The sequence below is a fragment of the Cynara cardunculus genome, assembly GCF_001531365.2.
Source record: "Cynara cardunculus var. scolymus isolate 2C chromosome LG 2, CcrdV1, whole genome shotgun sequence".
Classification (NCBI taxonomy): Eukaryota; Viridiplantae; Streptophyta; class Magnoliopsida; order Asterales; family Asteraceae; genus Cynara; species Cynara cardunculus.
The window spans coordinates 57195186-57220502 of record NC_037529.1 but is presented as its reverse complement, the minus strand read 5'-3'; the positions used below and the strand labels follow the sequence as shown (position 1 = coordinate 57220502).

General features: G+C 36.1%; 1 protein-coding gene and 1 non-coding gene across 5 annotated transcripts; one reads left to right on the top strand and one right to left on the bottom strand.

The window, feature by feature from the left end:
• Nucleotides 1-10842: 10842 nt before the first annotated feature.
• On the top strand, nt 10843-10949 carry LOC112508254. The gene has a single exon (XR_003068637.1). It is a non-coding gene; the product is annotated as a small nucleolar RNA R71 (small nucleolar RNA).
• Nucleotides 10950-14852: 3903 nt separating this feature from the next.
• LOC112505771 (auxin response factor 1) lies at nt 14853-22957 on the bottom strand. 4 transcript variants are annotated; one of them, XM_025109744.1, is made up of 16 exons: nt 22929-22957; nt 22753-22828; nt 21918-22043; nt 21185-21300; nt 20833-20928; nt 20174-20230; nt 19907-20059; nt 19734-19818; nt 18810-18900; nt 18548-18712; nt 17844-17963; nt 17686-17761; nt 16876-17038; nt 16205-16692; nt 15781-15971; nt 14853-15332 (listed from the first exon to the last, which is right to left on the bottom strand). In XM_025109744.1, exons 3-16 carry the CDS (start codon nt 21961-21963, stop codon nt 15158-15160), a joined length of 2022 nt encoding a protein of 673 aa, XP_024965512.1. In that variant the 5' UTR covers nt 21964-22043; nt 22753-22828; nt 22929-22957; the 3' UTR covers nt 14853-15157. The 4 variants fall into 4 exon arrangements, with proteins under 4 accessions (XP_024965512.1, XP_024965516.1, XP_024965513.1 ...); XM_025109748.1 differs by lacking the exon at nt 22929-22957 and having other exon boundaries at nt 16205-16500; nt 16591-16692; nt 22753-22913; XM_025109745.1 differs by lacking the exon at nt 22929-22957 and having other exon boundaries at nt 22742-22913.
• Nucleotides 22958-25317: the final 2360 nt, after the last annotated feature.

Sequence of the window (25317 nt, the reverse complement as noted above, 5' to 3'; positions counted from 1 at the left end):
ATTGGTATATTAATGAATAATTTAGAATTTTTTTAATTCATTTAATATATTTATTAAATAACATGTAAAATATATAAATATTAAAATTAAAAGTATATTGTTTAATAAGAACTAGTAGATGCTATAATAAAATAATTTTGAAAGTACAATGTTGTAATAAGAAAGTCACATCACTATAGTATTTGTGGATAGCGTACGTGGACAATGAGGTGGAATGAAAACCTGGTACAATGGGTAAATTTAAATCAAAAGATTACCTAATACTATAATGGGTAAATTTTTCAAAGTACAATATTCTAATAAAAAATAGTTTGAAAGTACATTGCTGTAATAAGAAAAACTGGAAGTACAATGCTATAATAAAGAAATTTATGAAAGTAGATTATTTTGTGCATTTTGCGCTTTTCAAAATCGTTTAAGTTAACATATAAATTTATGTCATCTGGTTCAATTGTCGAGTTGTTTGACACCGATGATACAAGACATTTTTTTGCTATTGGTGTGGATATCTCGCTGTAAGCCATAAGATTGTATGTTTGTGGTTGTGGTGTTGAAAACAATTAATCAAACTCAAACCAAGAGATTGCCTAAGGAGTGAAGCTACGATAGACCCAACCCAATTCATGTTCCTAGTAGGCGTACTGTTTTACGTGTCCAAGCATTGCAAGCAAATGGTGCAGAACCAATGTGAGAGGGAGAATCAATATGGGAGGAACTGATGAAATTCGGGGAAAACATGGAGCCGGTCACTATACCGGGGGGGATTTGTTTGAAAACAATACAACCAAGGTGGCGTTCATTAGCTTTCCGATTAACCAATCCCCTATTTCAGGTCCAAAACAACTATTTTACCATTACACTGAATGGGATCATCACCAGGTCCAAATTGTTCCAGCCACTGTGTATGGGCCGAGCACCCATAGTATATACTTCCACTCATTCCATATATGTCAAACCAATGTGAGTCAGGTTATAGCCAAAACATAATTTCACTTATTCCATATCGATTGTTCCAAAATGATGAGACAAATCCTAACACTATCATTCGTACCAAACTCAATATCAACCATTTTGAACCCCACTTGAAACATACCAATCTCAATATCACTTGTTTCAAAGCCAGGGGACGTAGGAAACTCCATATCAGTCATACAACACTCCATTAAGTCATACAAAAATCGTCTGACGTACCAATACCAAGATCAACCATCTGATTATGGCATTCGTATTTCTGAAATTTCTATGGAAGAATATGAAACCAATTTAGATTACACTAAAAATGCATCTAAGAAATATAAGGTTAATCTTGATCCTTATTATGGGGCTGTCTCGAGGGATTGTTTGTATCATCCCAATACATATGAATATTTGGGGCTACAATCAGATAGTAGTGATAGCGAATCGGATACGGAGGATTAAAGAAGGTCTTGGTAGGGGTAACATTAGTGCTCCGGTAGGTTGTAATTTATTTTGGGTCATGTGTGTGGAGGAATCTATAACCTCAAAAGCTATGATAACAAGTAAATCATGTAAGTATACATGACTTACAAGTATCATCCAAATCAAGTAATAATGATAAGTAATATCAAATATCGTTCCACAGAGATTTAGAATGCAAAGAGAGTCACAAAAGTTAACTTTTAAAGTGATATTTCAGAAAAGGGTTTTTGGAAGCAATAAAGCTTCAGAGAGAAAATAACTTTGAGAGAATTGGCAACCAAATATTGAAATGTAACAATAATTAGAAGATAGTATGCATGCAAGATCGAGTTGGATTTCAACAACGAAATGCAGTGAATATTGCTACAAAAATAGCTCTTTACCACACTACTGGATTGAACGGCCTCTAAAGGAAGTGCATATTAGACCATATGTTGGAAATGCACTTGGTGATACATCAATCCCAAACTAGTATGGATCTTGTCTTTCTTTCCATATAGTTTTGCAACCCATAAGATTACTGCGACTCTTTATAGCCACTATAACACACTTGGTAAAAATATTTGCATTGTCTTAATTTTGAGTCCAACTCATCCGAATAAAATAACATGGGTCAATTTTTCAAAGATTACCAGATGAAATATTGATATCACTTGTGAATAGTGAAATAAATTACTATTAACAAGCAATCATCGATTAACACTTGGCGTAATCTCACAGCCTTCACTTACACCCATACTAAGGTATTTTAGCCTAGCATGACTGAATGTAAATGCTTAAAGTAAATGATATAAATAGAAATGATTGAATGTAATGATGTAAAAGTAAATTTTGCACGAAAAGTAAAGAGAAAGCTGGAAAGGTTTCTGTAGCAACTGACAGTGACGAATAACACTTAAAAGTACTTCCAAAATGATATTAAAATGTAACAAGGACCCAAAGCTTAGATGAAGCTTTGTTTCTGATGGCAAAGTGATACTGTTCAAAGTGTTACAATTAAACAAAAGATTACCCCCATATATATACTAGCAAGAGGGGAATCAAAAATACAACTGGGTAATTATCATTGGTTATTAACCAATGGGTAATACAAAGATACCCTAGTATAAAAGATGTTTAATTACAAAAGGTTAAAGTATATTTGCAGTGGCATCTTTTATAAAAATCGTCTGCTATCAGTACTAGAAGATGTCATCTTCCAAAATTTGATTTTCAAAATATTTAATGGGATTGAGCCAGTTGTGCCAATATCTAGTGTCCAGCGTTGCGGTAACGTATACACCTGCTACAACAATGCTTATGTCAGCATTTCATTCACCAAAATACATAAAATAGTACCATTCCCGCATCCTAGCTATAATGAATGTAAAACCATAAAATAAGACTAAAAGACTTAATATAGGATTGGGAAAGGTGTAAAATGAAGTGAAATAAAGTTATAATTAGGTGCTAAAGTGTATGTTTTTGCACACTTATCACACCCTCCACACTTAAACCGTTGCTTGTCCCCAAGCAACTAAAATGACAACTTAAAATGACTCAATACCATAAATTTAAAAGAAAATTTTAAGGGTGAATATGAAAAATTAATACTAATGAGATTGATAACAAACAACACCATAGCCAAACAGTGTATATGCTATGCATATTTGATATTTTCTGTTTTGACTTGAGCATTGTGTACTTTATGCAATTTTTGAGCTTTTACTTATTGTCCTATGGACTTTTGTTGCATATTAGTACATGTTATACATACACTCCCTCCCCATACTTGAATATGTTATGTCCTCATTGAGGATTCTTGAAAGGATAAGGTCATGGATTCAAAGTGGTAATGTATGGGTCCAAAATAGCAAAGTAGGATGTATGTTTGCTTTCCAGGTTGGTGTGTTTGGTTCTAGCCTTAAGTGTTGGAATGGATTTTTAACAATAAAATTAATTGGGATATGGTTTGTTAACAATCAACAATGTCATAAACTTCTAAAATAAAATGCAAAGTTCCCAGACTCAATGTATATAAAACTGAAAAATAAGAAAATAAATTACTATAGAGCTAAGGGTGAAAGAAATGGACCTGCCTTACTTATTGGGAGTAGGTAGTGTTGCATCTTGAGGAATGAGCTTCTCAGCTTCTCTAATAAGCTCTGGTGGGTATGACCCAATGCTGGCATACTCTTCTGGATGTTCCAAGGCCCATTCAAACTCCATGACTCCATCTCTTTTCATTTGGTAGTGCCTTTGTAGAGCAGTGAGTTTTCTCATTTGTACCATAGCCCTATCCTATTATTTCAAACAGACCAGCAACTCTTGTTCACTCTTCTTCACTTTGGCTTCAAGCTCCTTTTTCTTCTTAATTCTTGTCATCCAAATGACATCTCTCTCCTCCAATCTCTTCAACAGGGCCTCTTAATGCTTATTTATTTCATTTACCACATACATTAATTAATTAGTGACAAGGTTGGGTTGTGGTGTTGGTGCAGGTCCTGATCTTGTGACCTTCCTTGATTTGATGGAAGTGCCAGCAGCAACACTATGGGAGGTTGCTGTAGCAGTCATAACCTATGTTGCAGCAATGGCAGTCTTCTTCATTGCCTTCTCTGCATTCTTCTTCACCCTCTTGATTGTATGTACTTCAATCACAACCTTTCCTGTCATAAACTCATCAGTGGAAAAAATCTTACATTTGCCCTAGTCAGCAATGTATGTATCAAGGATGGGTGCCAAAGATTTCCCTTGCTCTTCTCTACACAAGACTTAATGCTCTTACAAATGACCTCCCCCATACTGAATCTTTTTCCAGTAATAATACAATAGAGGATCACCATTATCTCAAATGTCAAGGTAGAGTCATGGGTGATTGGCTGGAGAATGTATCCATGGAAATAGAACCAAATGCTTAATAGGGAGAAGGTCCCTACTATTTAAGGTTCTAAGTTCTTCCATGTCTTGCCAGGTTGTGCAAGAGTCAACAACACTTTCGTGGAATCCTTATTAGTGGCATTGGTCACTAATTAATTGTATTCACAAGGGATGGATGAAATGATACCAAAAATATTGTCAATAATGGCAGGGGCATAACAAACATTAGTGCCCCTGACCCTTACTGTATGGCCCTTAGATATGGCAACCTCATCATAAAATTCCTTTAAAAGGGAATCAAGTATGTACAACACAAATATTTCCCATCCAAGCCTGGTGATGGCCTCTTGGATGAATGAGAATTCCTTCAATCTCAGAGCTAAAGCCCTTATCAGCTAAAGCTTCTTTAGAAGCCATATTACCAAAATGGTCATATGTTTCTCTACAACTTAAAGTCCTAAAAGATACATTGATTCTCTCAGACTTGTTTCGATTAGGTGGTGGTGCTACTACCTTCTTGCTCTTGGCAACTTTCTTCCTTGGGGTTTGATTCTGCTCAGCAACTGTTGCTTCACTATCCTCCTCAGTTTCTCCAACCATCTCCTCACTATTAACAACATCCTCATCCTGAGAATCATCATCCTCAGAACTCTAGTCCTCCTCCTCTTCAAAATTAGAGTAATTTACTATTCCCTTTCTTTTCCATCATTTAGCATTGGTATTTTTGGTGGCATCGATCACCACATTCACAATCTCTTCTTCCCTTTTTATTGATTGTGATTGTCTAGCCAAAATGGTTTCAGGACTAGTTTGTTTGGGTTATTTGGGATTCAAAACAGATTTAGGCTTTGTTTTGGCTTGGGCAGAAATGGTTACCAGATTGCTTTCCATTGTAGGAGCAGTGGTTTATTCTCCTAAAATGGAAGGTAGTGGCATGGATGCCTCATCTAGAATATGAGATGTTGGTGGATTGGGTTTATCAACAGGGTTGGGTAGGTTTTCTGAGTTACGAGCAGAATGCTCATTGGTTTGAGGACTTGAGGGTAGCGGAAATGGCCACCAAGTAATAAAACTTGGTTTTCATCATTTGTGGGTGATGAGGATTCCTTATTGATGTCAATGTTGAGGGCTCTGTGGCTAGAAGAACTGATAGAAATAGAATGGGATGAAGTTTTAGTTGTGGAATGTTAGGTTGTACCTTGATCAACAGCCCCTGTTTTGAGCTTCTTCAATGGTGGCTTTCTTGTCGATGTTGACCTAGACATTGTCTTTGGCTTTGTTGCTTCAGCAACAGTAGGTAGAGCAACCTCCATGGATTCAGTTTCTGGTGCTTTCTTCCCCAGGCTTCTTCGTCTTTCACTTGGTTGATCAACACCGGTTCGTCCCTCTTTCTTCTTTGCTTTCGATTTGACTCTCCCTATGCTTAAAATTAGTTTGAATACCCCTGCATTTCCATAGTAAATAGCAGGTCTGTTTGTGTAAAAATTAGCAAAAGTTATTGTTTGGAAGCAAGTGGTATTCTGTAGAATTCAATCGTGGGTTTTTAGTTGGGAAGGAACCAAAATAAGGGGAGTCGAGGGGGTTGCAGTTACAAACCAGCTAAGGGTTAAGGATGGTACCAATGTAGAAGTTTAGGCTAATGATGTTAATAGTGTGGGAAAATGGTGAGAATCAAATTCTTTCTACCAAAAATCTATTTTTCAAAAGGCATCTTTGCAGACTCTTGAGTGTATTTTCGGCTAACAAGACCTGTAGGTCAGGTGCAGATTGTTGTAGCATTGCAAGAAATGGATCCATTGTTGGTGTCAATAAGTTGCACTACTTCATGATGATGGACTTCGTGAACCTCAAATGGCCTGTCTACTTGGATCTTAGTTTTCCAGGAAAAAGTTTCAACCTTGAGTTAAAGAGCAATACCTTTTGACCTGCTACAAACTCTCTATGAGAAATCATTTTATCATGTCATCTCTTAGTTTTGTCTTTGTATATTTTGTCATTCTCATATGCTTGATCTCTCAGCTCCTCAAGCTCATTGATTTGTAGCCTTCTCCTTTCATCGACAACATTTATACACATATTAAGCTCTTTCAAAGCCCAAAAAGCTTTGTGCTCAACTTCTAGTGGTAAGTGACAACCTTTTCCAACGACTAGCTTATAGGGAGACATTCCAATGTGGGTTTTATAGGCAGTCTTATAGGCCCAAAGAGCATCATCAAGTTTAAAGGACCAATCCTTCTTTGTTGGTTTTGTCACTTTTTCTAATATACTTTTTCTCCCTGTCTGAAAGTTCAACTAAGCCATTTGTTTGAGGGTGATATACAGTAGCTACCCTATGGCTTATGTTATACTTTTCAAGAACTCTTTTCATCATGTTGTTTACAAAAGGGATACTCACATCACTAATCATAGCTCTAGTAGTACCAAATCTTGTAAAAAAATGTTTATGCAAAAATTTGACTACTGTCTTTGCATCATTGGTGTGACAAGCAACAACTTCTACCCATTTAGAGACATAATATACAGCTACCAAAATATATTGATAGTTTCCAGACATGGAAAATGGTCCCATAAAGTCTATCCTCCATGCATCAAAGAATTCAACTTCAAGAATGTCATTTAAGGGCATTTGATGTCTTTGGGAGATGGATCCAACCCTTTGACATTCATTGTATCTTTTGACAAAGCTATCAGCATCTTGAAATAGGTTGGGCCAGAAAAATCTAGATTGTAGGACTGTAGTTGTAGTTCTTTGGCCACCAAAATGGCCACCATATGCAGCAGCATGGCAATGTTGCAACAGGCACATCCTCATGAGGTATACACCTTCTAAGGATCTGGTAAACCCCTAATTTAAATGAAAAAGGGGCATCCTATAGATAACTCTTTGCATCATGGAGTAACATCTTTCTTTGGTTTTTATTTAGCTCCAGTGGTATGATCCTAACAGTTAAGAAATTTGCAATGTCTGCAAACCATGGGGTTGTTGAATGATGCAGCATTAAAAGCTGCTCATCTTGGAATTTTTCATTGATTTCACCAGAGCTTGATTCTCCTTTCTGTAATCTTGACAAGTGATCAACAACTTGGTTATTTATTCACTTCATGTCTACTATTTCAATGTCAAACTCTTGTAAGAAAAGTACCCATCTTATTAACCTTGGCTTAGCATCCTTTTTAGAAAGAAAAAAAATACTTAATGGCAGCATGGTCTGTATGAACAGTGACCTTAGTTTCCATTAAGTAGGATCTAGAATTTTCAAATGCAAAGACCATAGCTAAAAGTTCTTTTTCAGTTGTTGTATAGTTTATTTGAGCATTACTCAAAGTCTTACTGGAATAGTAGATAGGATGAAAAGTCGTTTCCTTGATTTGGGCTAAAACTGCACCAACTGCCCATCACTTGCATCACACATTAACTCAAAAGGTTTTGTCCAATCTGGTGTGATAACAATGGGGCAGAAATCAAAGCCTTCTTCAAAGTGTCAAAAGCTTATTTATATTCTTTGTTGAAATCAAAAGGTTGGTCATTATGTAGTAACAGACAAAGAGGTTTGAAATTTTTGAAAAATCTATAAACCTTCTGTAGAAACCAGCATGAACTAAGAAACTTCTTATTCCTTTTACATTTGTGGGCTCTGGTAGACTCTCTATAACCTCTTACTTGCTTTGTCTACCTCTATTTCTCTCCTTGAGATTACATGTCCTAACACAACGCCTTCCTTAACCATAAAGTGACATTTCTCCCAATTTAGAACCAAATTAATTCCTCACATCTTTTAAGACCTTGTTCTAAATTCTTCAAACATCCTTCATAAGAAGATCCATAGACAAAGAAGTCATCCATAAATATCTTCTTAGAGGTTTCCAACATATCAAAGAAAATGAACATCATGCATCTATTGAATGTGGCAGGAGCATTTCATAGTCCAAATGTCATTCTTCTAAAAGCAAAAGTACCAAAAGGGCAAGTGAAAGTGGTTATCTCTCAATCCTCAGGTGCAATAGCAATATGATTATAGCTTGAATAACCATTTAAAAAGAAACTGTATTCTTTTTCAGCTAAATAGTCCAACATTTGATCTATGAAAGGCAAGGGGAAATGGTCTTTATGGGTTGCTTAGTTGAGCTTCCTATAATACATGCATATTCTCCATCCTGACACTATCCTAGTCGGGGTCAGTTTATTCTCATTTTCTATTACAGTTACACCTCCCTTCTTAGGCATACATTGGACATGACTTACCCAAGAACTACTAGCTATAAGGTAAATAATGCCAGCATCAAGCCATTTCAAAATCTCTTTCTTAACTACTTCTTTCATCACAAGATTCAATGTTCTTTAACGTTCAACAGAGGTAAGGTCCTTGTCTTCCAAAATGATTTTGTGTTGACAAATAGATGGACTTATACCTTTCAAATCAGAGATGGTCCAACTTATGGCTTTGGTATGGGATTGAAGCATTTTTAATAACTGTTCTTCCTGTTTTTCTTCTAATGATGTTGAACTGATCACAGGTAGCTTGTTATCTTCTCCCAAAAATGCATACTTAAGTTAGGCAGGTAATTGCTTCAATTCTAAGTCTGGTGGGGATTCTATGGATGGTAATGAGTTATGTTTGGGTTCATCTTCTAACTAGGTCATATGCTGCAGCATCTCATCACTACCTTCTAAATCACTATCTTCCTCACCACTATCTTCAAATGATTCTGTTTTTTCACCTAGGATTTCTTCTAAAGCTTCCTCATGACACCATGACTCTATAGCACCAACTACAGAACAGTCCTTTTTCTCCTCAAGATATTCCATTGAGTTAAAAACATTAAAAGTGACATTTTGGTCTCATCAACGAGGGTTCTAACAGTGGCTAGAAATGGTCTTCCTAACAGAATAGAGGTGTCTTTATCTGCCTCAAAGTCAAGGATTATAAAATGAGTAGGGAATATGAACTTGTCCACGTGTACCAACACATCCTTTATCTTGCTTTTAGGAAATACTATAAATTTATCAGTTATCTATAAGGTAAAAATGGTTGGCCTAGCCTCTCATATCCCTAAGGTATTAAGCACAGATAAGGGCATAATATTGATTCTAGCACCTAAATCACATAGGGCTTTTCCAACATGTTTCCCACCTATTGAATAAGGAATTGTGAAACTTTCAGGATCTTTAAGCTTGGGGGATGTTTGTTTGACAAGAGAGCACTACATCCTTCAGTAATGGTTACAGTCTCATATTTAGTTAATTTTTTTTCTTACTCAATATATCTTTCAGAAATTTGGCATAATTGGGCATAGTCTTAATTGTTCCACCAATAAAATATTGATGTGCAATTGTTTGAATACATCCAAGAAGTTTTTGAACTGAACTTCTTCCTTTTGGCTTAACCTCTGTGGGTAAGGAACATATGGTGAAACTGGGCTAATCATTGGTTTCTTAGGATTTTGGATAGTAGCCACAGTTGGTATACTATCTGCAAGTTTAGATGGTGGTGTATCAACATGATCTTTGGGTGGTGGACCTTTGACAACACTATTTGGAATTAGCTTTGTGGTTTTTGGTTTTGTTTCACTAGAAAAAAGCAATGAGAAATCTGATCTTCTTGGCATGGATGCAGATCCTTGGTTTTCTGCAGGTTTAGAAACAACAGGGGGGGTGCTGCAGCAATAGGTGGTATTATTGTAACAATTGGTTCAGCTTCTACAGTGGCTTTTTGTGAAATTTCTACTAGATCTTTTCCACTCCTTAAGATCACAACTTTTACATGCTCCTTGGTCAGTATCTTAGGGATCTCAATATCATCGGGTAAAGTTCCAACAGGTCTGTTCCTCAACTCTAGTGCTATTTGACCAATCTGTGTTTCCAAAGTCCTAATGTTAGCATTTTGATGATTCATCGCTAAGTTGGTTTGATTTATAAAACCTTTCAAATATGCTTCCAAAAAACTGGATGAATCACCTTGTTTGTTTGGCTTGTTTTAAAAAATAGAATGATGTTGAAATGAGCAGGTTGACCTTGAGAAACAGTTGGTTGAAAACCTTGTCTTTGCTCTTTTACATCTGGTGGGTTTAAACATGGACTATTCCAAGAGATATTAGGATGGTTTTCCAACTAAAGTTGTAAGTGTTTGAAAATTGGGTAGGTCTGTTGTGCACATAATTCACATATTCAAAGTTAAGGCTGCATTGGTCAAAAGTATGACCTTCACTGCAGTACACACATTGGACAAGCAAGGATTCAGAAACAACTGCAGTAGCAACAATGTTAGCAGCAGGGACAACCAAGTTTTTCAACAAGCTAGTCATTGTTGTTATATGTGTTGTGAGAGCAGTATAAGGATCTATTTCATGAATGACTGTTGTCTTTTTGGGTGTTATTGCTCTAGGATCTGACCAATGACCATTGTTGTTAGAATTTTCTCCAAAATATCAAAACCATCATTATAGATACTGGAAGTAATGGCTCCTCCTGCAGTAGCATCTAACATTTGTTTAGCAGTGGTGTCCAGACCATTGTAAAATGTTTCCAGCTCTATGCCATAGGGTATGCCATGATGTGGGCATTTCCTTAGTAATTCCTTGTACCTCTCCCAAGCATCAGGAACTGCTTCATCATCCAATTATCTAAAAAGACAAATTTAATTTCTGAACTGAAACTCCTGGTTGGGGGAAAATATTTATTTAAAAACTTCTCAGTCATCTCATTCCATGTGGTTGAGTCTGGTTGCAAAGAGTTGTACCACACTTTGGCTCTATCTCCTAATGAAAAAAGAAATAACTTTAGCCTTAAGGCATCATCAGAAATTTCATTAAGATGGAAAGTTTCAATACTTCCATAAAAGATCTAAGATGCAAATGAGGACCCTCAGATGGTAATCCAACATATTGACCATTTGTTTGTAACATGTGAAACATGATGGGATTAAATTCAAAGTGGTCACCATCAATAGTGGGCCTACGTATTCCAGGGTGTAATTAATTTAAGATTGAAATAGTATAGTCCATGATGCCGGCAGTCTTTGAATTTGCAAGCCTAATAACCTCCTCCTCATGATTGAGTATTGGATCAGGTCCGACTTGAGCCATTTCAGGAGTAGCTAGAATAGGCAACATATTTCTTTGTACCCTTCTTCACCTTCTAAAGGTTCTTTAAATGTCGGGATCTAACTCAAAAATAGCCCTGTGAGGTATCTTTGGCACAAACCACTAAAAATAAACACTTGATGGTAGAAAAATCAAATTTTAAAGTAACTTATAGAAACACTCTTTTTGGCTAAAAATCCCCGGCCACGACGCCAAAAACTTGGTGTGAAGGAATATGTACCCTCAAAAACTATAATAACAACTAAATCATGCAAGTATACATGGCTTACAAGTATCGTCCAAATCAAGGAATAATGATGAGTAATACCAAATATCGTTCCATAGATATTTAGAATGCAAAGAGAGTCACAAAAGTTAAATTTTAAAGTGATATTTCAGAAAAGGGTTTTTAGAAGCAATAAAGCTTCTGGAAGAAAATAACTTTGAGAGAGTTGGCAGCCAACACTTCGTAAAAATATTTGTATTGTCTAAATTTTAAGTCCAACTCATCCGAATAAAATAACATGTGTCTATTTGTCAAAGATTACCAGATGAAGTATTGATATCACTTGTGAATAGTGAAATATATTGCTATTAACAAGCAATCATCGACTAACACTGGCGTAATCTCACAACCTTCACTTACATCTATACTAAGGTATTTAGCCTAGCATGATTGAATGTAAGTTCTTAAAAGTGGATGCCATAAATGGAAATAACTAAATGTAAATGACGTAAAAGTAAATTCTACATGAAAAGTAAAGAGAAAGATGGAAAGGTTGTTGTAACAACTGCAATGACAAAGAACACTTAAAAGTACTTACAAAATGATATTAAAAAATAACAAGGACCCAAGGCTTAGAAGAAGATTTGTTCCTGGCAAAGTGATATTGCTCAAAATGTTACTTAAATAAAAGATTACCCCCATATATATACTAGCAAGAGGGGAATCAAAAGTACAAGTGGGTAATAACCATTGATTATTAACCAATGGGTAATACAAAAGATGCCCTAATACAAAAGATGCTTGCTTAAGTACAAAAGGTTATCTTTGTAGTGACATATTCTAACTTCTATAAAAATCGTCTCCTATCAGTACTAGAAGATGTCATCTTCCAAAATTTGACTTTTCAAAATATTAAATGGGATTGAACCAGTTGTGCCAATATCCAGTGTCCAATGTTGCAGCAACGTATACACATGCTACAACAATGCTTATGTCAACATTTCATTCACCAAATACATAAAACAGTATCATTCCCGCATCCTAACTCCAATGAATGTGAAACCATAAAATAAAACTAAAAGACTTAATATAAGATTGGGAAATGTGTAAAATGAAGTGAAATAAAGTTATAATTAAGTGCTAAAGTGTATGCTTTTGCACAATTATCAGCATGCCTCCCCTATTACCAACGTCGATCCCTATTGTGAAGCCTAACGAACTGGCCCCCAAATATCAACATTCTAAACGAGTGAAAGTTCGGCAAATTTTCAAGGGTAAAGAAGACTTCAAACTAGCCCGACGACTGAATTGTCTTGAAGAGGGTTGCCAAATTAAAATCACTCGCTCCACGCGATCTAGGTTTGAAGCAGTATGTATATTAGAAAATTGTGAATGGAGAATAGGAGCAACCGTAATTAATGGTACAACATTGTATTAGGTTCATACATTTAAGGACTGACACACATCTTCACAAACGCAAGTTTATCTCAATCACCGGCAAGCAAACAAGAAGGTGTTGGGTCATATACTGAAAGATGCGATGAATGACGCAGTTAGAATATACAAGAGCCATGACATCATTGTCGATATGAAGAACAACTACAAAATCTCAGTTAGCTATATGCAAGCTTGGCGTGCAAAGTGTTATGTCATTCTCCTGCTAAGAAGTGACCCGGAGGAATCGTTTTCCTTACTCTTAGTATACTGCTACAATTTGGAAAAAGACTGATGCAGGGACTGTAACGAAGATCAAGACGGATGAAAGGGCACGGTTTGAGCGTTTATTTGTCGCCATTGGTTGTGTGGTAAGAACATTTTCATTAGGTCTTTATTGAAATTATATGTATATACACTATTTTTATATATACTCATTTTGTTTGTTATTTTTCATTTTTTACAAATTCAATCGTTTGTGAATCACTTACGACCGCTAATTATAATAAACGGTGCTCATTTGAAAGGTACTTACTTAGGTACTATGTTTTTGCCTGTTGGCATGGACAGAAATAATCAAATTATGTTTATTGCTTATGGGGTAGGCAAGACAGAGAGTGTGGAGACCTGGACATGGTTTTTATTCACGTTGAAAAAATGCATCAGTGAGCCGGAAAATTTGTGCATCATATCTGATCAAGCTACTTCCATCAACATGGCGATTGGATCTATATTTCCTACCGCGAATCATAGGCTTTGTTGTCGACATCTCGAAATGAATTTACGATTTAGCACAAAAAAAGACAAGTTGTTAGGAGAGATGTTTTAGAGGACCTGCAAAGCTTATACGATAGAAGATTTTGAACAAAAGTTAGCCGAACTTCGTCAAAATCTACCAGTCAATGCAAGAAAAACACTTGACGATGCTGACAAAACGAAATGGTCAAGAGCACATTTCGTTGGAATGCGTTACAATGTCACGACTTTCAATAGTGCAGAGTTCGTAAACGTATTGTCAAGGTATGCACGACGCTTTTCGATCTCGATGTTGATTGATTTTTTCCTCATCTCACTGCAGTAATGGTATTACGATCATCGCAAAGTTGGAGGTAAATATATAAACAATTGCATATTTGTTTTACGTAAATGTTTTTAACCTTAACAAGCTATAAATTATGCAGCCTCACTTAGACAGGAACTTACCCCTTGGACGGAGGAAAAAATAATTATAGAATTAACAAAAATGCAACATGGACAACACACAATGTTACAAGCACATCGTTTGAAGTAAGAGATGGCCATATGAATGATAATGTTGATCTACTGCAACAGACTTGTAGTTGTAGGAAATGGATACTGTCTGGTTTACCATATGGTCATGTGACAGCAGTTTGCAAGAAGACTGGAATCACATAAACAAATTTTATGCCTTAAGATATGGTTGAACAAACAATCAATATCTTCACCAAACCCCATCTTCCAAGCCCGTTTTCAGTTTCCAAACTTTATCTATTTCACTCTTCCCATCTTAAGCTTGAGAGCATAATAATACAAGGCTCAGATCCCTTCTTACGCTTCTCACATAGGTTTATCGAGATTAGTTATATATAATTATACATTCGTTCTTCGTTTGTTTTATTCTTTTATGTAGTTTTGACTCGATAAACCTAGCCAAGCTTCGACTCCAAACATACGTCCAACTTCATGGTTCTAACTTATTGATTAAATTCTAATCCAATCTTGCTAACCAACTCTTTTCACCGAAATCGAAATTGCAACCATCAAGAAAGGAAACATTAAGTAAAAGATGTTGGAAGGCAACACTTACACTTGATTTATATACAAGAACCTGTATATTATGGGAAAGGTCAAAAATAAGGGCAGAAACTACTTCCTATCTCTCTCTCTCTCTCTCTTTCTAAAGATAGATATGGGCAGACCAATGTCTTTTACCCAAAACAAGCAGAGCAACACATAACCTCCAACCCAAAATAACAACAACAATAATACGAAAATCAATATCAAACCCGTAAAAGCAGACCATATAACTGCTTTTCGGTCCCAAAAAGACGTGGTTTTACTCTTCCAAAAACAGGAAAGAAAAACAGCCCTGAAAAATCAGCAACCAAAACCCTCGTTTGATGAGGACTGCTCTTCAGTGCTAACCTGAGCATTTAAAACCAGCTTCCCTTGTATTAATTCATCATTTTCCGGAAGTTTGATCTTTGGGGAAAGCCTCTTGGCTTCTTCCGTGGTGTATATGAAGATCTTTCGCACCATGCTGCAGAACTCACTGTACATATATACAACCAAAATATATGCAAATTACATTCCCAAAAAAAGACCCAACTACATTATCTATTCTAAAAAGAAGCAATCTCTAAGGGTGTGTTTGATGGACTAGATAGGACTAAACGAACGAAAATGATGAAGGCAGGAGAAGGTTTTAGGGTTTTAATTTGACATGGATCTTTCTGTTCCGCCTGTTTTCGTTTCATGGGGCAACAAGTTTTTATACTGTCATGTCCCGCGTACCAAACGTATCCTAAATAGCCTATAAATTCAGAGTTCTGCATCTTCCCATGCCTTGTATTTGTTCTTGCACTCACAGATACTTCTCATTCTATCGATTACAGCTTTATCACCTTTTCTTATTAGCTCATATTTTTTCAGTTATCAATATCTTTTCTTATTTTTTATTTGGAGGAAAGGTAGTAACAATGATGGTGAAATGAACTTACTGCCAAGGATCATCACCGACCATCATAATGTCATCCTCGCAATCAGTGTATACAACCTGCCATTTCTTTGGTACCACATGAAGTTCACCTTCAATTTCAAACATATTTTCCAGCTTCCGCAGTAAATCCTCGTAACAATTCAACTGCGTTAAATCGACAGCCCTACCAACAGCAATCCCTTGCATATGAACCTGCAAGAATTGATAACTACTGCATCAAAGATAACCCAAAAAAATCAAACGACAGTCGTTATTTAACAAATAGCACACCTCCTGAGATTGATTTAAAGTGAGATGTTCTTTTGCAACCAGAATTTAATAATACTAATCATATTCAAACCTTTTCCAAGGCATTAAATAATCAACAATCAGTGCCACAATTTTCACATCACAATAAAATAAGGAATTAGATAACTACAGCATACTTTCGTGCAGCTACGAATTTGCCTGGTATGGAACTCCTGAGATCTCATGCTGCACTTTTCAGGCTCACAACTTGCTGAAGGAATATCAGAACGGTTGACATTTGATGGTTCAGACCCCCAATCAGATTCTGTATCAACAGGGCAGAGCGGTCGTTCCTCGGCCACTGTTCTCGACACAACCATTGGTGAAGTTTCATCAACATTTGGGTGTTCAAGTAACTCGATTCCAAATAGCCTGTAGCCATTACTTTGTCTCTTTTCACCACTTTCTTTACTAGCAAGAGGTTCAAATGATTCTGTTATCGCTTCCCTTAAGTTAGACCAATGCATAGAAGTGGTGGAAGCAGGAGGCAAAGAACCATTCTCACTGTAGCTCAGAGAGATACCCGTGATAGAAGAGATATTATTTGATGGGTATATATCACGTCCACGTTGGGGATCACAATACTGGAAAGCCGAGGGACGGTCACCAGGTGATTTCCACATCCCTAAGAGACAAAGGGTCACAAAAAAAGAAGTTAGGAACCAAAGGGTCTTGAAAAAGCACCAAGAGCCTAAATCCTTAACTCCCCCCCCCCCCCCAAAAAAAAAAAAGCATGCTCCCAATGTTGGCACAGAGAAGAGGCGTTGGGGAAACAAAAAAATAAAGGTTCTGAACTAAGCTACCATACCAAGTCCAGAAATATCTGGCACAGAATTGGGTAAAACAGATCGGGCCCTCTTATTCCTCTGTAGAGGTGGTGAGTTTGTTGAATTGGATGCAACAAGTGGTTCTAGTTCCCAGGGTGAAACTCTATCCGGGCGTAGTATCGATGACAGTTCATCCCATTGAACCTGTAGTAGATGGCAACATTGTACGTTTAAACATGAAGTCGATCATAGTTAGAATTCCAGCAAGAAATATTTACCATGAAGAATGAAGCATAGAAGCTCAGAATAACTCCACAATGTGTGTACAAAGAACATATCAGTAAATTGTAGAACAAGTTTATCTTCTCTAGACTGATAAAAGAAAAACATAAACCCCTTTATGTATATATCTAATCATTCATATCAAAACTAACAACACTAATATGTCAAGCACAAATGCCTCTGCCTCCTGTTAAATCCTTGTTTTGAGTGCTTCACAGGAGAAATTCTACAGGTGCATCAAGAGGGGGAATACAGTGTTGGGATACGAGATGGCTGATTATGATATTTTTTAAAGAATGGTGATGAAAATTCATGAATTATAAATTTAAAAATTAAAGCCGAAAAGGAAAGAGCAGAGCAAAGCAAAAAAATTCCACAGTAGTTTAGACTATTATCCACATAGAAATTAGAAGTAAAAGCAGGTTGCCACAGCTTAGGTATGTGCTTATTTTATATATGCTATTCACGTATTGTGTAGATAGACTACCAATTACTCGAGGGCTAACTAAGCATGCTAACTGAGCTCTAGAGGGACGGAATCCCTGCGTTGTGAAAAACGGTCTTAGCACCTTTAAAGATCTCCATTCAGAGTCCAGCCATTTCGATGATGCTGTATCCCCAACACCAACTATGGTCCCACTAAACCTGCATCAACAAGTAACATAACCAGTTTATGACACTTCTCAAGCACCCAACATGTTGATAATGAGCCATATACAGTAGATACCTTCTTTCAGGAACCTCTTCACCCTCAAATCTCATCTTAAACCTCATTCCAACCAAAAGCTTGTGATTTCGAGCTTCAAGATACTTGTTAAGGCTGACAATGAACTCAGATCGACTAGTTCTGACCACAAATAATGCCAAATTCAGCAATGACAATCTCTAAACAAACTATAAAAACAAATAACCATTGCCATGTGTTTGTGTCGGTTATGTGATTATTTAAGCAAAATAGATCAAAAGAAGAATATTTTTAAATTGATCCATCATTGTTCTCACACTTCCCCAATTATATACTCGCACAACAATATTTAAAAGAAAACTTGAAGGATCAACCTGTGAGGGTTGACACTTGCTCCAAAGGCCGCAAACTATGACAAACTATGAATTTGCCTTGTAAAGAAATCATAACACATTAAGTTCGTACAAAACCCAAAAAGACTCTGCCAAATGGACAGAGAGAACTCATACAAAAGCTTCCCTCCCCAGCCATTGCAAAGCCAAGGAACTTTGATGCACCCAGTCACCATAACTAAGCTTAAGCAAATCAAAATGCTAATTCAAAGAACAAACTACATTGTTTTGGGCCAATTATATCAGGTTCATTCATTATACGAACAGTATTAAAATTCATTTTCCACTCATCCATAAAGCAGCTTAAACGAATCGGAGAGACACCGCTCCAAATAAACAAAGGCTAATGAATACCTTGGCTTATAAAAAACTGAAAAAAGGGTTCCAGTTGCAATTGCATGCGAAGCTGTAGCAAGAACGCCCAGATGCATGCTATGACTTGATATCACAGATGATGGCATATTATTTAAAAGCCTCATAAGCCTCCTTACTCCAACACGTAGCTCTCCATTTTCCCCCCTGAAGAAAAAGAAGAACAAGGATTTCATACTGTTAACTTCAGGCATTATAATCAATAATCCAATCATCAGGTCCGGTTGTTCTTCATACAACTTACCTTAGGAAGATAAAAGCATCGCCAGCAACCAACTTTTTTGCACTAACAAAGACACTCCACCCAGTAGTCAGCAAGTGACGCCGAGGTTGCCCTGGGATATATATCCACCACCAGTCAGAGTCGAACCCAATAAAAGAAATTGCTTGAGCAATTCAACATCTAGCAGGACAGTAACAAAGACAACAGCTGTTGCCCAAAAAGCTACTCACTAGGATTTCTTCTTTTGAGCAATCACATACAACTATTTGCTACACATACAACTATTTGCTACACATACAATTCATGTGACATGGACAATACCTTCCCAAGGTCAAGTTCCACAAGAAAAAATGAAGAATTCAGATCTTCCCAGTGGGTCAATGACAACAAGGAGAGACATCTCAAAACAGAAAACTAGCAAATTATAATGATGCCAAATCAATTTCACGAGCATTTTCATGAAAGAAAAAACTAGAGGAATGCAGATATTCAGATCATAGCACTTAGAAGGTACATCCACAAAGCACCCAACAAAGCTTTTGTTTAGATGAGAAGCTATAGCCGGCCAGTCATAGTGCAAATTACACACTACAAAAACATTAGAAGTGTTCCTCTCAGAAAAAAAAACAATAGAAGTGCAACATTAAGATTATAGGCTTATAGAACATGTAAGGTACATTCACAAAGCCGTCAACGCTTCCTTTGACATGAAAAGCTACAGCCAGGCAAACAATGAGATCTACAACATGAAAGGTAATAACAAAGTTACAAACTATAATAGAGAAATTTATCGATGGGCTACAATACATGAAATCCTCATTATAGGGGATCAGAATGTTTAGAACTGTCTGACATTCTGACTCATGTATATGAAGCATGCATGTTCAGATATATGTACACATATGGTGCATACTTTATGAGCAAGCAAGTCACAAAAAATGTAACCTCGAAATATATGACGAAAATGCCATTCATTGCCATGAAGATCACTAGCAACCAGTTCTTGCCAGGGTGGCTGTTGAGACATATCCTGACCACAAAACTCAAAGTTAATAGCAAGAAAACCAAAGGCGAACTCCAGCCGATAAAAGACGGGCAGGCGAAAAGCTAGAGCTTACAAGTGGAGGCAAACAGTCATCCGCATGCCTACGAAGAACAGAGAATCCACCATGTGTGCTTGTGTCGGACGCAGTAAGTGTCTTGCAGAACGAGTGAACAGTGCAACTAGGAGGTTCTGTGGGTGGAGGATCTGGGATTGTTACCTCATTTTGCTGATTCACAAAAGAACATAAGAATGAAAAACAAAAGGCCAGGGAGGGATATCTGAAACCATAAATGGCAAAATATTCTTTGTAAGAATTATAAAAATAACTCAATAGGCTCACATCTGGGTCAGGTAACAGAGTTATCTGTGCATAAACTTCATCAGTTTCTGGTTCAGCCTGAAAAGAAGTCCAGAATCATTAGTCATTCTTACAATCATAAAATGTGATAACGCTTTTTCTTCTATGTACTTTGAACGGGTAAGATGCAGCTTTAAAAAGCTGGAGCAGACAGCCTGAACCTCATTTTCGAGAGCAGATCTCAAAATTAATTTTAAATAATTCTTTGAATAGAAAGGACATGACACTGTTTTAGGGACTGGTTATCTAAAACTTTATACATGGGAAACATTGATTTCTCACATATCATATGCAAGACCAACTGAAGTCATGTCAATTTCAAGTTACTAAATCACACAATTATTGAGACCAAGGATTAATATATGTTGACTCAATATGTTATACCTTGGGAACAAAAAGGTTTTTCAAGGAAGCATGTGATCTAACTGTAGTTTTAAGAAAAATACAAGGATGACTCCAAAGTAAAATATCCAAATTTGATCATAGAGTTTAAAGTCTCCACAAAGATTAAATTACCTTGACTAGATTACTAAATAAGATCCCCAATTACAACCTTCCTTGTCTGCCTAGTTAGACATGCACACAAATAATCTTTATGATGGGCTAGATTTGTGGTCCCCATTAGTAATTGCAAAACTTACTCGAAGCTGAATATTCACCACTTTGCACAGTATTTTGGCTGGTAAGTCAAATGATGGGAGCTGCTGGTCTAAACCCTGATGCATGGAGGCCTCAAGCTGTAAGAACAACCAAAATTCTGTGTCATTGCAGAGAAAATGAATTGCTCAGTGGAATAATAAGAATATAACAAAACTGATGCATGTTGACTTGCAATTACTGTTGAGGGTGATACTTCTAAATCATATCTGCATGTTGAGGGGTGATACGTTTTAAGTCTCTAATAATCTCAAGGAAACTACATGCATTCTTGCATTATAAAGAAAGGTCCACATAAAATGTCAAAAATAACCCTTCACAAAAGAAATATTAAACCTGTTCCATGTGTCCTTGAGGGAAGTAATAAACCCGTTCTCCTTCACGGGGGACATTGACCAGGGGTCCAGCACAGGCATGCCACAATTCTTTGTATATGGCATCACCCAAGGATCCTGAAAAACATGAATATGTTATAACCAAAAAAGGTAGAAAATCGGAGAACAAAATCATCAATTGCCGTAGTACATAACTTGTTGGCATTTGAAGGAATCGGCACCATGCCAAATGCTACCCCTATCGCAAAGCTTACACCAACTACTAATTTTCATTTCACCAACACTAGAAATTAGACTAGTTAAATAATCACTCCTCTTTCAACAAACACTAAGCATTCAGAACTGCACCAAATGGATGTGTTCACTCAGCATGGTTAATAATAATATCAAGACAGAGAAAGCAACACTAATCAATTGCACAGTTTGGTTGATGAGACACCTAACAACTTTAAGCAAAATCATAGGCATGCAAAGATCATTGTCTGCTTGAAGACAAAGTATTTTACCATCAACTTCTAACAACAAAAATTTGGAACACTGCGCATACAAGTTCTCATATGAATCAAAGGCATGCACTGAATATGAAACTAGCGATATTATTGATAGATCTTTCCAGGCATCATCCAATTGATGTGTGTTTGTGTGTTGGATAGAGGTAGGGTGCTCAATTCCTTGTCAATTACAAGAGAATCTCTAAGCTGAAACCAGCTTTAAAAAGTTGATCAGATCATAACCTGACTGAGGCCCTCCAGGGTAATGAGTTCCAGCAATATGTCCCATGAAGAAAACAATTTGATTAACGGAGCACCACTAGAAAAAATCGGCTTGCACTACGAAGCACCACGTCCTGTATCGAGTAGCTATAACAAACACAACCAAAAGCAAGAAATCAGAATGGTAACCAGTATGCTATCAATAAAACTCCAGAGCATTAACCAGTGGGCTAGGAAACAAAACAGATGGCTTGTAAGCCACTAGTACCATGACCTAAATAGTTGAGTCTTTCGGTTACAATCAGCTTTTTGGCCTATAAAGGCAGCAGAAAAAGCCATTTTCTAAGGTATACAGCCTGAAGTATCATAAAAAAGCATGACTGTCTCAGGCGGTGGATCATATGCTGCAAACCCCTTTTTTATACTTTTCCTTCCATTCAGGATAAAACTCTCCACAAAGTGAAAAATCACAACTTCTTTGCAGTTCCCACTAGCAGAATAGCTTGAACATCATCCGGAAAAACTCAAAACATAGTAACAGCATTTAAATTACATTGCAAAATTACCATGTAAAGTAACTCCACCTAACCAACCACATCTCCCCTTTCCATCAACCATACTCCATACAGGCTAGACCGCAAAAAGTAAATCCGCCGATTGCAGATCAAACAGAAATCCAAACACCAAAAGATCGGACACAACAATGAAAAGGCAAAAAAATTGGAGGAACAAAAATCGAAGTTAAATTTATGCAGATTCAAGTCGATACAATTTCTACAGCTACCTAAGTAAAAAATCATCAATAAACGAAACAAACTCAAATCAAAACTAAATCAACAACTTACAACGAATGTACCTAGGAATTGAAGCAGAAGTGAGTATAAATCGAGGAGAAACAAGGATCACCACCCATATCCGCACCAATCAACAATCTAAACAAGGAAAAAAAACGGAGGATCAAAGATAGAGGTGAGTAATAGTAAATGATTAGGGTTTGGAAGAAAAGAGTAAAGGCGAAAAGGGGAAGATTACAGATGATGGATTATTGATGGTCTTTGCCTGGTTGAAGCCGACATGACCCCTGCACACACAGTATTTAAAACATCAATATTTTAAAATTTAATTAATATTCACTCATTTTATGCAAAGTAATCACTTTTTGTCCATATATATATATATATATATATATATATGAGTAAATTACATTTTTTGTCCCTGTGGTTTGATCATGATTACTATGGGGTCCCCGAACCCTAAAATTCATGGACAAGGTTCATGCGGTTTCACTTTCATCACAATGGAGGTCTCTGAAGCTAACTTCCGTTAAAAGACTCAGTTAAGTCAAGGGTATTTTAGTTCATTTATAATTTAAAATTCCAAATCAAATAATTTGAATAACAAAAAAAATCTAGAAATCATGAAGATGCCAAGATCAATCCTTGAAGAGCCCCAAACTAAAATTGATTCTGAAGATGCCCATATTGATCCCTAAACAAACATAAATCTAGATGAAGAAACCCAGACTAATCCTTGAAGAAACCCAAAACCAGATGAAGAAACCAAGCTCACACCTGAACCATGGAAATTCTGGTGGTTGCAACACACAAAACTGCACCATGGTGGGATGAGGGAAATCGTTCTCGGACACCTACACCATGTAGATCCTTTAAAGATCTAGATTAGGATCAATGAGAAAATGAGGAGGTTGCGATGGTTTATGTTTTCATTTTTTTTCTTTTTGTTGTCTTGCAGTATCGGGATCTCAGTGAGGAAGACTGGGGAGTAAGAGGTTTTGCTGGAGAAAATGGAGCATGGGGTTAGGATGGAGGGTCTTACCATCACAGGAAAGGGGAAGAGATGGGTGAAATGGTGGTGGTCGGTAACCCAAATGAGCTTTGCAATGGCCGAATATGGCTAGCTTGTAGGACCAGATTTATCAAAAACAAATGGTTGTGCCAGAAAAGCTGAAAAATAGAAAGGATGCAACGTTGTTTTCCTTGGAAAGAAGGGTGCTTCTAGTTTTGCTATTTGAAGTCAATTTTTGGTTTTAGTCCCCATGGATTTTTGTGATCTCAGACTAAAGTCATAACAATCAATTCAATCAGTAATCAAGAACATAGAATGATTTCAATATGTCAGCAAGCTTGTATTCCAAAAACTGTTAAGTACAATGTTCTTGAATCTCTCTAATCTCTCTCAATCAATTTGTACGTATGAGTATGAATATGTCAAATCAACCAACTAACAACTAACTATTTATATAACTACTCTAAAAGGAAACTAAACTAATCTTCTATAAAAGAAAACTACATTACAAAGCATATTAAAACATTTTAGCACCGAGACTTGAATACAACATTTTTGTTCCAACAATTTTATATATCTACCTTCTTTTTTGATGAAAACTTGAGAAACAAGGTCTTGGGTTACAGGTGTTTTGGTTGGGTTATAGTGGTGGGTGGTTATGAGAGGGGCACCGATGAATTCTCACCAGAGAAGGCAAAAAGGCAGGGGTTTGCCAAAGGTCATGAGGGGATGATGGGATGACCACGTAATTGTGTATTTATATATGAGATTAGATATATAATATATATATATATATATATATTTTTCATTATTTAGATTATTTTCAAAAGAAAACAAAAAATATAAAAGACAAAAATACCCCTGACTTAATGGAGTCTTTTAACAGAAGTTAGTTTTAGGAACCTCTATCGTGATGAAAGTGAAACCACAAGGACCTTGTCCATGAATTTTAAGGTTTAGGGATCTACATCGTAATCAAGATCAAACCACAAGGACGAAAAATGTAATTTTACTATACATATACTTCACAAATAATAAAATTATTTGATTAATAATCAAATATATAAAAACATATAGATTATAAATTTATTCAATTTAATCATTTTTAAAATCTAAATTGGAAAAACAAACATTATTTAATGACTATGAAGGAAGAGAAACCAATTAGTAAATTGTTGGTTTTAGTTATGTTTTTATTTGGGAAAAGTTTAAAAAATCTAATGGATTTTAATGTATGGAATATTAGGTCTATTGACAACTTTTTGGAATAAATAAGTCATTGGACATTCCTGAAACATGTTAAATAACTCATTGAACTTTCTAAAACCTGTTAGATACATTTTTATGATCTATACTATTGGATAATGTAGTAAAATATTGGAAAAAATTAAAAAAGAAAACCAATTAACATTCATATTTTGAACGATTAAGTCCCTAAACATTTTTTGAACCAAAAGAGTACTTACATTTACAAAAAATACTTATTTTTAAAAAGATTTTTGATAAAATTTATTTTTAATTAAAAATAAAATATATTCTATCAGTGATTTTTCAAACTAAAAAAATAAAAAAAGATTTAAAAATGATTACTGATTAAATTTATTTTAATTAAAAA